Raw genomic sequence first — 15,180 nt, forward strand, 5'->3', positions numbered from 1 at the left:
GCAGGCAGGAAAAACAGAGGGCAGACTGTCAGCGGCAGGTTCAAAAACAAAAACAGAATCATTGACAGGGTTTTCAATTACCTCAGGGATTGGGAAAACTTTTCCGTTGGCTAGACTCTTAAAGACACAGAGCACAACAGAGGTACACAGCCAGCCCAGGGCCGTAACAGCGTGTGGGACAAAGGAGTTTTTAAGTCTGTTGGTTCTTGACTTTGGGAGAAGCAAACTGTCGCTGAATAGGCTCCTCTGATTATTTACGACTGTGTGCAGAGAATGCCCAGCATTGTCCATAATGTCCAGCAGTTTAGTGTCCTTTTCTCTGCCACTGTCGCCAGTGTCCAATGTCAGGTTTATATTGTGGATCGTCATTTATGCTTAGAAATATTTACTCATATATGCTCAGTTTTATAATCGATTGCATAATGATAGGATGTCTGATCCTTAGCAGTCTGCAAAGACTCTGTGTGCCTCCCAGAGCACTCTGGCATACACACACATCCTGGGGTCATGAGAGAGGTCATAGTCATACCTTCTCTTACTGTTTTATGGTATGGTAAACACAACTATATCTGTTTCAGTATAAGTGCCTTTTGTTTAGATGAACTGCTGGACTTCCAGGCCAGCAGGTTTAGGGAAGTCGTTCACAGGGCCACATCTTGACCCCACACACACACGCACACACACATACGCCTATACGTACACACAGACAAGGTACTCTTTGTTCACATGTACGCCTATGTAAGATATCCTATGTTAATGAACCTATGCATATTCATGTAACCTCAATAAAGAGCAGTGTTACAAGAGAGCAGACGAGAGAGACTGGGGTGAGCTACAGGAACACGCTTGTCACAGTTCTCTCCCTCGTGCACGAGTAACACAAAGAACTTTGGTGACTTGCGTCTTCCTTCTGCTGTTGTAGTAGAATTGTCTCGTTCCAGTGAGGGGTTGTGCTAGACAGACCCATCATCCAGCTTCATGCCGACCACAGCCTTCCTGATCAGTTTGTCCAGCCTGGATGAGTCCTTCTTTGCTGTGCTGCTCCCCCAGCACACCACAGCATAGAACAGCTCTGGCAACTACCGACTGGTAAAACATCCTCAGTAGCTTCGTGCAGATGTCAAAAGACCTCAGCCTTCTGAGGAAGTACAGTCTGCTTTGGCCTTTTTTTATACAGGTGCAGCGTGTTGTATGACCAGTCCAAGTTTGTTGTCCACCCACAGCCCGAGGTACTCGTATTTGTTGACCACCTCCACCTCCTCTCCCTCTATCCGAACTAGTCTGGACCTCCCGAAGTCCACAACCAGTTTCTTGGTCTCTGAGGTGTTGAGCTGCAGGTGGTTTGAGTGACTCCATGTGACAAAGTTCCTCGCCAGACTCCTGTACTCGTCTTCCTGGTCATCCCAGATACACCCCATGATGGCCGTGTCGTCCACAAACTTCAGAATATGGCATAATTCAGAGTTATAGCAGAAGTCAGAGGTGTACAGGGTGAAGAGAAGAGGGGAAAGCACAGTTCCCTGTGGTGCCCCTGTGCTGCTGACCACAGTGTCAGATGTGATGACCTTCAGCCTGACGTACTGTGGTCTGTCAGTGAGGTGGTCGGAGATCCAAGCGACCAGGCAGGGGTCCACCTGGATCCTGTTTAGTTTTTAGTTTTTAGTAGACGGGGCCGGATTGCATTAAAGGCACTCAAAAAGTCAAGAAACAGGATCCTGACCGTGCCTTTTCCCTTTTTCAGGTGTGAGTGGCCTCTCTGTAGGAGGTACAGGATGGGATCCTCCACTCCGACATCCGACATTAGCTGATTCTACGGGGCTAACTGTGTATTGCTGCGATGCCCTGACATACTTAAACAATGTTAGTCTTCACAAATATGTAACATTTATACATGTCTTAGACTTCAAACCAAAAGGAAAATGCTCACCTGGTAAATATTATTTGGTGTTTGAAATTAGGTGCATTTCAATCACTGTCATAATAATAATGATAATAGTAACATGAGGAGGGCAAGAGAGTACCAAAGCATTCTCAAATATATTATTATGATATATGGATGCAATTACAATAACCTAAATAAAATATAAGAAAAGCTTCCTCTTGTTTTTGGTGGAAGATGATTTCTCAGGCGTTTCCAGTTACTGAGGCAGGAATGCATAGCAATGCACTTAACACATATTAGGTCATTCAAACCTGCTGATCCTGTTTCTGGAATCTATTAGAATGTGTAAACCCCTCCTTCTTTTGCTCTCTGTCAAAACTGTAAAACATTCACATGCATTCACTGACACTTTGTCTATGGGGAGAAATGACACAGAAAGGATTTAAAATTGCTGGTGACAAACTCTGCTGTGCGATCTGTTTGGATCTACTGAATGATCCTGTGACTATTCCCTGTGGACACAGCTACTGCAGGGACTGTATTAAAATTCACTGGGATGGACAGGATCAGAAGCACATCCACAGCTGTCCTCAGTGCAGACAGACCTTCATACCAAGGCCTGCTCTGGTGAAAAACACCATGTTAGCAGAGTTAGTGGAGGAAGTGAAGCAGACTGGACTGTATGCTGTTCCTGCTGATCACTGCTATGCTGGACCTGAAGATGTGGCCTGTGATGTTTGTAGTGGGAGAAAACTGAAAGCCTTCAAGTCGTGTCTGCACTGTGTGGTCTCTTATTGTGAGCGCCATCTACAGCCTCATCATAATGTAGATGGATTGAAGAAACACAAACTGGTCAACCCATTCAAGAAGCTTCAGGAGAACATGTGCTCTCACCACAATGAGGTAATGAAGATTTTCTGTCGCACGGATCAGCAGTGTATCTGTTATTTGTGCTCCATGGGTGAACATAAAGGCCACGACACAGTCCCAGCTTCAACAGAAAGAACTGAAAAGCAGAAAGAGCTGAAGCCGTGTCTGGAAAATTTTCGAATAAGAATTCAGGACAGAGAAGAACATGTTAAGGTGTTTCTGCAGGAAATGCAGGCCATTAATCAGTCTGCTGATAAAGCTGTGAGGGACACTGAGAAGACATTTGAACAAATTTTCTTTCACATCAAAGAAAAAAATTCTGATATCCAGCAACAGATCAGATGCCAACAGAGAACTGAAGTAAAACGAGCTAAACAGGTTGTGGAAAAACTGCAGGAAGAGCTCAGTGAACTAAAAAGAAAACATGCTGAACTGGAACAGCTCTCTCACACAGAGGATCACACTCAGTTTCTACACATGTTCCCTTTGTTCTCAAATTTTACTGACTCTACAGAGATACCTTTTACTAAACGTCATCCTCTGCTGTACTTTGATGATGTGCCGGCTGCTGTATTAGAGGTGAAAAATAAACTGCAGGATGATCTTCAGGAAGGATGGCAAAAAGTTTCCCGCACAGTGACTGATGTAGACGTGTTGCTACCTCAACCAGAGCCACAAACCAGAGCTGAATTCTTAAAGTTTTCAACTCAGCTCACACTGGATCCAGACACTGTAAACACGAGGATGTTATTATCTGAAGAGAACAGAAGGGCAACATTTGTGAGTAAAAAACAGGCATATCCAGGTCACCCTGAAAGATTCATGAACAGGTCTCAGGTCCTGAGCAAAGAAAGTCTGACTGGACGTCATTACTGGGAGGTAGAGTGGAGTGGGTTTGGTATTTACATAGCAGTCGCATACAAAAGCATAAGCAGAACGGGAGATGAAAGTGAATTTGGAAACAATAGTGAGTCTTGGGCATTAGACTGTTACAGTAGTAATTATTCACTCAGTCATGGAAAAAATTGTTATAGGTTTACAGGCCCTGTGTCTTCCAAAATCGGAGTGTACCTGGATCACAAAGCAGGTATTCTGTCCTTCTATAGTGTCTCTGGCACCATGACTCTCCTTCACAGAGTCCAGACCACATTCAATCAGCCGCTCTACGTTGGACTGAGGGCAAGTCACTTCTTAGGATCAGACTCCTCTGCTGTGTTTGTCTGAGTTTGAGTAGGGAGAATCAAGTAATTACTTTGTGCTTTTCTTGTGCGTTTTTTTTTTTTTTTTAATTAAATATATAGCCCTTGTTAGGTTGCACCCTGAAATGTTAAAGAGGATATGGACAAAATACATTTGCATGCAATAAAATAATTAACAAAAATGTCATGCTTTGACCACAGATTTTAAATTGAAAAATTTAAATTTCATTTTCTGTATCTTTTAAACAATATTTTGCTCATCATTACAGTTTTTCATTGATGAAATGCAGTTCATTTTATTTTGTTCCATTTTTAACTCGTAAATATTTTCATAAAATGTTGTAGTAATGTATCCACAAGTTGATCACCATCATTAAATAAATTTGCTTTAAAAATGTGTTTCTTAAATGAAGTATGTGTGTCTGTTTATTTAGAACTAGAGATGGCACGATACCACTTTTTTATGTCCGATACCGATATCATAAATTTGGATATCTGCCGATATGAATCCGATATAGTGTTTTTTTAAATCAACAAAACTGTTTTTTAAAATATCTTGCTGCATTTTGTGTAAGTTCATACTCAAGTTTAAAACAACAACTACACTAAAGCTATTCTGTTATACCTGTATGTAAAAAAAAATATTTCATAGTTCAGCAATACTGATCAATCTAATAAACTTAAACCTACACCATCCTCCCTATTCTGGTATTTTAAAGAGTACTTAGCGTAAATATTAAACAATCTAACTAATAGGGTTCCAACTCCCAGCAACAACAAAAATAAATAAAAAATAGGGAACCACCCCTCACGCTCCACCTCATGATGCTTAATCAACGTAATCAACCTTAATTTGATGCAATGTGAAAGAAAAATGCACAGAAATCAATTATTTTTCAATATATTAAAATATTAAATAGATTCAACATCTTTCTTCAACAAAATTGCAGACTGCACAGATGGTACCTTCCCAAAGGAAAAAGTACTATAGCTTACTAGGGTATATTAGACTTAACAGTCACTATATACAGTAATTGACTTCTATTCATTTTACATCAAATTAAAACTTTGGGTGTCAGATAATTATTTATTAAAAGCTAGACATTTTAAATGAGAATAAGAAAGAAAAGTATGTCTTTGTGCCCCCTTTTCCCTGTTAATGCCCTATCGGCCCCCCTGGCTAAACTTTGCTAGATCCGCCCCTGCACAGTTACCAGCCGTTGTAGAAAAGGATCCTGGTGTAGAAAGTAATATTAAATAAATTCTAACAACAGCTGATCAAGCTTAAACGTGCTGCTGTTGTTTATCCACTGGTTTCCTCTTTCTGGTGCAAAGTGGGCCAAAAACAAACAAGAGAGACGGACTCGCAACAGAAAAGCCGATCAGCTGATCATTAAGCAGTTTCATGATTGAAGTAGCAGCGAGAAGAGGCAGTCGCTCCATATATCGTTTGTTAAGCTTAACGCAGGAATGCTTTACAAAGATTCAGAGATGGACTTACACACTTGCTTTACTTCTCTCGGGGATAACTTTGTCGGAGATGAAATGCCGGGTTGCTAGCGAAGCTCCAAATGCTATCCAGACCACCGACAGGTCCCACATGCCACAGCCGCTCTATCACGTGATGCATACTGCTCCGACGTGCTAACGTTCTGAGGTGAGTTACGGCGTGTTGCAAGTTTTGTGAGGTGCTTTCGTGATATTTAATGGATCGATTACATTTTTTATTTTTCTCCGATATTCGATCCAGTAATTTAGGTCAGTATCGGACCGATACCGATACGTAATATCGGATCGGTCCATCTCTATTTAAAACCATGAGTATTTTGTTCCATGTTTTGAATAACCAGTGGAGTTTTGTTGTTTCATTTTCTTTATTCATGCTTCTAGTTGCTCCATAGCATAGTGGTTTCTTGTTTGGCGAACGCATAGCAATACAATGGAGCCTGAACTTATCATCTTTTTTTTTTTTACATTTAAGTTTTTTATTGATTTTGCATCATATACTTAAACCTGTATAAGAGGGAGAAAAACAAAAGAACAAAACAAAAAACAAAAAACAAACAAACAAAACAAAACAAGAAAACTGCTGGTGTGCACCCCTGCCCTTACAAGTCTAAAAGAAAGAAAAGAGAAACTAACTAACAGTGGGTTCCAAGATAAAATTGACGGTAAAGTAATATTTGGACCTGTGGTCACAGTTAATAGTCCTTCAGATTATGATAATATGGTCATGATTTCCTGTTTGCTTCAGATAGCTCCAAAAGTAGTCCCAATGTTCATCTTTGTCTTCTGTATCATTTTTAAGTTTATTCAGCATGGACTCATAGGAAGCAGTCTCTGCCATTGCTCTGATCCAGTCTTTCAGTTCAGGACGTACTGTAGTCTTCCAGTGCCTAAGGATAATCCTCGATGCAGTTACCAGTCCAACCATAACAACCGTAAAAATATTATTATGAATTCTTGGAATATGAGAACGGTCTCCTAACAAGCACAATTCAGGAGTTAAGGGCACTTCTAATCCTGGCCAACCTTTTAAAAGTGTGACGACTTCCTTCCAAAAAGGAGCTATAAGGGAACATTCCCAAAAACAATGTTGGAAAGTCCCCCGCCTCAATTTTACATTTCCAACAGAGATCATCAGGCATAAGCTTCATACGGTGTAATCTTGTTGGAGTATGATAATATCTATGCAGAATTTTATATTGTATGCATTTGCTCCTCGCCTCCTTAACATAAATCCCATTTTCTGCCAAAATGCCCATCCATTTTTCATTTGGAATTGGTGAATTTAAATCTTTCTGCCACAAAGTTTTACTATTCGAACATTCCCCACTTCTATTATCATTTACCAACCTATAAAAACATGATGCTGTGTGGTGCTCCTGAGGCATATTTATAAAATTTAGAACTAGATTTTCATGTCCCCTTCTGAACTTCAACGTCACACAATGTCTAATTTGCAAATATCTCCAGAAATTTTCCTTCCCCTCCAATTTGTATGTTTGAACAAGGTCTCTATAGGTCATAAATTCCCCATCTTTAAATAAGTCGCTAATAACATTTATGCCATGAGACTGCCACAATTTCCAAAACACAATTTTTTCCCTATACGAATAGCTGGATTGTTCCAAAGAGATGAGTAAAACTACACATGAGGTGATATTTTAAGAATTCTATGTATATTGAGCCAAACCTGGGTAGAGTGAAACAACATTGGGTTCGTTGAAGTGGAGCTTTGAGACAACATACCTTTTGGATCGAAGGGAGTATAAATTTCAGACTCTATACTTAGCCATTCCTGTCTGGCTTGATTTTTTTCCCCAGTAATTAACCAATTTTGCCATCTCGAATGAGACTGAACATAATCTTGGATCGGGTAAACTTAAACCACCCTTCTCTCTAGGAGCATATAATTTACTTAGCTTGATTCTTGCCCTTTTCCCATCCCACAGAAACTGTTTAATTAAGTCTTCATACTGTTTAAAGAAACCGGGCGGTATCGCAATTGGTAACATCATTACTACATAGTTAAATTGGGGAGCTATAATAATTTTTACAATATTTATTTTGCCCCACAATGAGATTTTTAATTTGGCCCATTTTTCTATATTTGTTTTTATTTTTAGAAGGACTGGGTCAAAATTAAGTTGGGGGTAGGTCCTCCATATCTTGGCTTAGCCTAATCCCAAGATACTTCATCCCTCTAGGCACTCATTTAAAATTGAATTTTTCTACCATGTATGGATAGCATAGTGGGGATAGTGGCATTACTTCAGACTTTCCCCAGTTAATAGTATAACCTGACACCTCAGAGAACGCCTTTATGGTGTCCATTAAATGCGGCACTGATAAAAGTGGGTCTGTTATAATGGCAAGAATATCATCAGCATAGAGGAGGAGTTTGTGTTCCTGCTGCCCACCTATGACACCTTTACTCTCCTTGTTTGATCTGATACTCACTGACAATGTTTCTATAAAAACTAAGAACAAAAGGGGGCTTAAAGAATAGCCCTGACAAGCTCCAGGTGACAAACTAAAGAAGGGTGAAACCATACCATTTGATATTACCACCGCCTTTGGTTCTTGGTTCTTTGTATAGCACTTTAACCCAATTTAGAAAGTGTGGACCAAACCCGAACCGGAACAAGGTTGAAAAAAGAAAGCTCCATTCAATTTTGTCAAAAGCCTTCTCCTCATCTAAGGAGAAAGCTGCTATTGGAGTATCTTTAGACCGGCTCAGCCACATCAAATGGAGTAGCTTTCGAATTTTATCTGAGGAAGAGCGTGTTTTCATAAATCCAGTCTGATTTGGATGTATGATGACACCCAGAACCCGCTGTAACCTTAAGGCTAAAACTTTTGTAAGTATTTTGCAGTCCAAATTCAATAAGCTTATTGGTCTGTAATTTGATGGATCTGTATTGTCTTTATCTTTTTTTTGGTATTAGTGATATCAGTGCCTCATTAAATGTAGCTTCAGGGTTCATACACCTTTTTCAGGGTCAAATTCAAGCACTTTTTAAGCACTTTCAAGGTCCCTTTTCAAGCTTTTCCAGCACATTCCCCCCCGCACAAAAAGAAAAGGATGCATGTTTCAATTCGCATCACCTCAGTGAGACCATGTGAAAAAACACCTTTGTTCCCCTTTTGTTAAGACATAGAAAAACGAACCACACAAAAATACTGCAAAAGGAAACGGTCGCCTTATATACAAAGTGTATAAACTCAAAATGCACATTTCACTTAAAAATTAAGATGTGAAAATGTGAACAAATCAACTTGTCAGAGATATTCTTCTCCTGTTGAAAAAAACAAACAAAAAAGAAATAAATAAGTCTTCTCATCAGATATTGATGCTTCTTTCCTGTGTGACAAAAAATAGGAGACATATGTTTGTTTGTTTGTTGTTTGTTTGTTTTTTAAGTTAATTCCCAATAAAACTGTTTTATTGCCAACTACAGGGTGGGCCATTTATATGGATACACCGTAATAACATGGGAATGGTTGGTGATATTAAAGTCCTGTTTGTGGCACATTAGTATATGTGAGGGGGCAAACTCCTCAAGATGGGTGGTGACCATGGTGGCCACTTAGAAGTCGGCCATCTTGGATACAACTTTTGTTTTTTTCAGTGGGAAGAGGGCCATGTGACACATCAAACTTATTGGTAATGACACAAGAAAAACAATGGTGTGCTTGGTTTCAACGTAACTTTATTCTTTCATGAGTTATTTACAAGTTTCTCTTTGTTCACAGCCATTGACATGTCAAAGAGGTTAACACGTGAGGAGCGGATCGAAATTGTGTTGATATCTGGTGAACGCAGTAACCGGGTCATTGCAGCAGATTTCAGTGCAAGACACCCTACGAGACCACCCATCTCCCATGCTACAGTCAGCAAACTGCTTGCTAAGTTTCGTGAAATTGGTTCAGTGTTGGATTTGCCAAAATGTGGACGCATGAAAACGGTCACTAATGAAGAAACATCAGTGGCTGTCCTAGCTTCATTCAGCAAGAGCCCACAGCGTAGCAAGAACCCACAGCGTAGCACTCGCCGCATGTCACTACTCACAAATGGCACCCTTACAAATTCCAGCTACTGCAGCATCTCAACGAGGATGACCCAGATCGGCGCACAGAATTTGCAGAATGGGCAAAACAAAAATTGGAACAGGACCCTCAGTTCACGCAGAAGATTTTGTTCAGTGATGAGGCAAACTTTTATGTGAATGGTGAAGTTAACAAACAAAACCACCGCTATTGGTCTGACACTAACCCACATTGGATGGATCCCTCCAAGACTGTTGGAACAACAAAAGTGATGGTTTGGTGTGGTATATGGGGTACAACGATAGTGGGTCCATTCTTCATCAATGGAAACCTCAAGGCCACTGGATATTTGAAATTGCTACATGATGATGTGTTTCCCTCTTTATGCACTGAAGCTGGCACGTTCCCTGAGTTTTTCCAGCAAGATGGTGCACCACCACATTATGGGTGCCAGGTCCGAGCACTCCTAGATGAACAGTTTCCTGGAAAGTGGATTGGTTGTCGTGGGCCAGTTGAATGGTCCCCAAGGTCTCCCGATCTGACCCCCTTAGACTTTTATCTTTGGGGTCATCTGAAGGCAATTGTCTGTGGTGTGAAGATATGAGATGTGCAGCACCTGAAACTACGGATACTGGATGCCTGTGCTGGCATTTCCCCTGCGGTGTTGCTATCAGTGTGTGAAGAGTGGGAGAAGAGGGTTGCATTGACAATCCAACACAATGGGCAGCACACTGAACACATTTTATAAGTGGTCAGAAACTTGTAAATAACTCATGAAAGAATAAAGTTACGTTGAAACCAAGCACACCATTGTTTTTCTTGTGACATTACCAATAAGTTTGATGTGTCACATGGCCCTCTTCCTATTGAAAAAACAAAAGTTGTATCCAAGATGGCCGACTTCTAAATGGCCACCATGGTCACCACCCATCTTGAGGAGTTTGCCCCCTCACATATACTAATGTGCCACAAACAGGACTTTAATATCACCAACCATTCCCATGTTATTACGGTGTATCCATATAAATGGACCACCCTGTACATTGCTGTCTGTATTATTGCTGAAGTCCTAAATGATCACCTTTAGTTTTTGCGCTAATAACATCATGTACAGTCAGACAGGCATGGAGAACAGCACTGATTGGGAGAGGCTTGAACAGATCACATAGTTCAATTCAACATATAAGACTTTAAGAATGCACAAGCATCTACTTAAAATCTATTGAATTTATCATCTATGATATTATTATGTATACAATTCCAATGTATTTTGTTTATCTCCCTTAGATAAACAGGCAGCATTAAAGTATGAAATATTCATATACAAATACACATATAAATGTGTCTACTGTCTCAGTGGCTGATAGTGTCTCACAGGCCTCAGTGTGAGCTTGAAGACATTTATAATGTTTAAGTAGTTTAATAGGTGCTGACGATAAACACAGTTTGAATGAAAGCCGGGGAACTTTGTTAGCACAGAAACAAGTGGCTATTCTCTGTGACCATATGGATCAGTCATTTTACCATTATTTCACCCAAAGGCACCAAGTTAATACTCAAAGAAGCTGCAGCAATACACACAAATAGAAACAGTACTTGGTGACAACTTTGCTTTTAGCGTTTAACCCTCTGGGGTCCAGGGTATAATTGGCCGACTTTCTGACTACTTTTGATTTGGCATCTACATTTCACCTTTAAAAACTGTTTATCTTGCTAATCTGTTATTTTCTCATTTTGACATACTGTATCAGCACAATTTATCTAAATTCAGACAAAATTTAAAGTACGAGGAGAAAGTGATATTTTTGACCGTAAAAACCACAGGCATGTTTAACGAATCATTTTCATAACTTGAAATGCAAATAGAAATTTTACATTTTTTAAAACTATGCACAAGTTTTGCAAACAACATAGTTATATGGTACTATCTACCTAAAAATGCAGCCAAGGCTTAGACATTTTTTATATAAAACTATTTACAGAACAATCAGGTGTTCTGCATCAAAAAAGAAGGCACACAAATTATTTATACAACTCCAAAAAAAAATAGTTTGTGTCCACTATAACACAGATGACAACAGCACAGGGATCAACCTGCAGGTCTGACAGCAGGTGTGTCACTCAGCATTTACACTGCAGTCTGCCTTTGGTAGCTTTTTTGCAGCAACTGTGACATTCACTAGTAGAACTGGCAAACAACTAGAAATCTAGTAATCTGTAATCTAGTAGAACTAGAAAACAAAACAACAACTATACATGGACATGGTTAATATTATGTAACAGCAGTGTTAGAAAATGTTGAGTATGTTTCCTCATCTCTGCTTCTGTCATAACTAATCTGACCACTTGAGGGTGCTGTCAAATCTAATAAACTGTACATCCAAGGTTATTTTGTACAAAGGGCTATGTTTACATACAAATTATTATGGCAACCATTTACTGGAGATATGTTTAAAATAATCAGGCATTAAAATATGCAGTTGCATTTAAGCAAATTAAATGGAGAATGTCCTTCATTAATTTTCCGCATATTAATTATTAATGTCCAGAGGTGTATATATATATGTATGTATGTATGTATGTATGTGTATATATATATATATATATATATATATATAACAGACAAACCAACATTACATTTTCACATCAGTTAACAGGCTCACCTCAAAGTGATTATAACAAAGAAAGCTACCTGTTCCTTAGCATAAATGACTTAGTAGTAATTAGCATTAGGTGTCTCTGTAGTTTACCAGTGTTGGCTACCATGCAGTAGCACATTTAGGAAAATGACTGAAAGAAGGTAGGTTATTAAATCTGTACAAGCGGGTTTAGTTGTACAAGAAAGTTACCTAACAGGTAACTTTTAGTGTCAACTTCCCATTATGTACTTTTTGTGTCCTTGGGGTTTTCCACAGGTTCAACAGCTTCATTCACAACCAAATTTACAAGTTAGTGATCTTCTTCAGCCCTTGGTTACACAATGGTGCACATTTAAATGTCTTACAGACAACCAATTATTCTCTGGTATGCAGTCATGTGAAACTATTTTTATTACAGGGCATCACGTCACCTTCATGTGCATGTTTGCATGCCTATGTTCCTCCTATACTGATAAAAATGAAATTGCCGTCTAAAAAAAAAGGTGCTCTGTGCTCCACTGCTCTGCTGGGGCCTTTCTATGTGAAGCATCCATGTTTTCTCTTAATACGCTGGCTTCTTCTTCTTCCCTCTTTCCAAAAACATATGTGCTAAGTTAACTGGCAATTCTGTTGCCTTGTGAACATGAGTATGAATGGTTATCTCTGTGTTTGCCCTGTGATAGACTGGTGACCTGTCCATGATTTTCCCAAACTTTTCCGCTGGATTAATAAATAATAGCACTTTATATTAAGAATGCAAATCATATACTTAAGTCATGCTGAAGTCATGCATGACTGCTTATGACTGCATGAATTAATGACGAACAATGTTCACTCTAAGCTGAGCACGTGCGTAATTGCGCACTGCTGGCACGGTCTCTGCGCACAGAAAATCTGCGTTGCGCACAAAAAAAATCTAAATCTAACCTGAATTGAAATTAAAATTAATACTTTAACGATTCTGTTTTGCAGTGTTAAGTCAGTGAGTGACTGGCTGCTCCCGTATGGGATTAGAACGATGCCACCTTATCCCATAGTCCAGCCAATAATGCGATTTACATTCGTATATACGCAGCTAATCAACGTCGTTGACAGCCGATGACAGCGTCCTTATGTGCCGACACCTGTGTTTTAGCTAGCAAAGCGGCGTGGCTGATGTGGAGTGAAGCCACGTTAATGACAACGTGTACAACCATTGGAGATGTGAGCAGGACAGACGGAACAATAGACGGAAAAACTGTGGACTTTATACCAGTTTTTAAATTGTGTTGATAGGCCACGTAAAACCAGAGTTATGATAAAAAAATATATATATCTGCACTGTTTGGTTTTCTTTCCTTACTATCGTTGTTTATATTTACTGTGGGAAGAAATGGTAAAAACAGCGTTTTATAAGAAAAAAGGCTCGAAAGCACTCTCCGCCTGTGAGCAAAAACAAACTCCACCCCCCTCTCCCTTTCGTCTAAAAAAAAGTACCATGTCGACCAATCAAAAAATGATATGGCAACGTGGCATCTAGTTGTTAAGAAACGGGGGGAAGTTTTAGGAGTGACGGCGGTGCTTTGAGATGTGAGAGATTTGAGACGTTTAGCGCAAATCTTGTGTAGTTAGTGTGTAGTGTAGTCAATAGTTTTGTTGTGTGTGTCAGAACAATGAGGCGACTGCTGAATGTTACAGGTGTTACAGCAGTGATACATCTCCTGTTGTCAGGCCTGCAGGTATCAGGCTGTTGTTCTCCTTTATCTCATAGTGGAGAGAAATTATTTTTTGGAGTGGCACAAATAATTTGTGTGGTATCAAATTTGATGCAGAACAGCTGATTGTTCTGTAAATAGTTTGAGATTGTGGTGTCGCGATGAGGAATAACCGGGGACGGTAACTAAGATATTGACAACGCCACCTGGGGGAGGTCGTTATGCCCCAGGAAATATTTCTCTAGCCAATGTACGTATTGCACTGGCTACCAAAGCCCACAGACTCGTTATTAACGGCAGAGTTGAGACAAAGGAAGTTTACAAATCAAAATTTATTAAGAGGAACTACTAAAAACATAACTATAAAACCAGGAAGGCACCTAGGGTAGCAGGGTTGAGACGGCAAAATAGTTAATTAAAACACTTTATTAACAAACGATGATTAAAATGACCAGACTCCCTACCACGATGCTACCCTAAAACAATCACAGCATGATAAAAGAATAACTAAACAAAATAGTGGAGACCGGCCACTTGAGGAGGCAACCTACAAGGAGGAGTGCCCAAGGGTGCCACCAATTACTCACCCGTGTAACTTCACTGCAGACCTCACTGTCACTCACACTAAACTCTAAATGGTGCAATCTACCTATGCCCGGTGTGTACACTCGCATGCATCGGGAAGGGGATTCCACCTCACGTGCCTAGCCCCTCAGCAAGCGGCCGCACCTCCACTAAAGCAATAAAACAAAGCATAAAACGTTACACACATTAATAAAAGATCTACATAAAACAATTACACCCCAAAGTACTGTTATATAAAAAAATATATATATAAAAGCATCACATAATTGACAAGACAGCAGCAGTATAGTGCAAACCACTCTCTAAAGGGCAATACTAAACTGAGTAGCTTTCCTTAAGAGATCTGCAGCGCTTAACTGCCTAATGCTCTCAGCCACCTTGGATGGACAAGACTGCCAAATGCTTCCTTCTGGTAGTGAAGCGCAGCTGTTTCTTATAAGCCTGCTAATTATCGGCTGGGAAGGTGTGGGTGTCAGTGGTGCGTTTGTGGACATCATGTAAAATCCTACTCCAGAATCTACTTCACTACAAAATGTTTATTTAAAAATGCCTTGGCTGCATTGAAAAAAAATAGCTGCAAAAAACTTTGTTGTTTGCCAAACTGAGTTACTTTTTTGAAGAAGTAACTATATAATTAATTGCCCAGCATTGGTCATTATATGCTATATTTTGCAGACAGGACTCTCTCCCAGACCACAGACTCATACTCATAATACAAGTCAGAGCTTTATAAAAAAGAAAAAGAAAAAAGTAAGTTA

At 39.7% G+C, this 15,180-nt stretch overlaps 1 protein-coding gene across 1 annotated transcript; it reads left to right on the forward strand.

Moving 5' to 3' along the window:
- Positions 1 to 1,667: 1,667 nt before the first annotated feature.
- On the forward strand, positions 1,668 to 4,333 carry LOC120714499 (tripartite motif-containing protein 16-like). Its single transcript, XM_040000752.1, has one exon. The coding sequence runs from the start codon at positions 2,276 to 2,278 to the stop codon at positions 3,974 to 3,976; it is 1,701 nt and encodes a 566-aa protein (XP_039856686.1). The 5' UTR covers positions 1,668 to 2,275; the 3' UTR covers positions 3,977 to 4,333.
- Positions 4,334 to 15,180: the final 10,847 nt, after the last annotated feature.

This window comes from Simochromis diagramma, unplaced genomic scaffold (assembly GCF_900408965.1).
Source record: "Simochromis diagramma unplaced genomic scaffold, fSimDia1.1 OVJJ01000596.1, whole genome shotgun sequence".
Classification (NCBI taxonomy): Eukaryota; Metazoa; Chordata; class Actinopteri; order Cichliformes; family Cichlidae; genus Simochromis; species Simochromis diagramma.

Bases quoted from the DNA above. Each gene is read 5' to 3' on its own strand.
- LOC120714499 (XM_040000752.1), top strand. From the start codon at position 2,276: ATGCATTCACTGACACTTTGTCTATGGGGAGAAATGACACAGAAAGGA.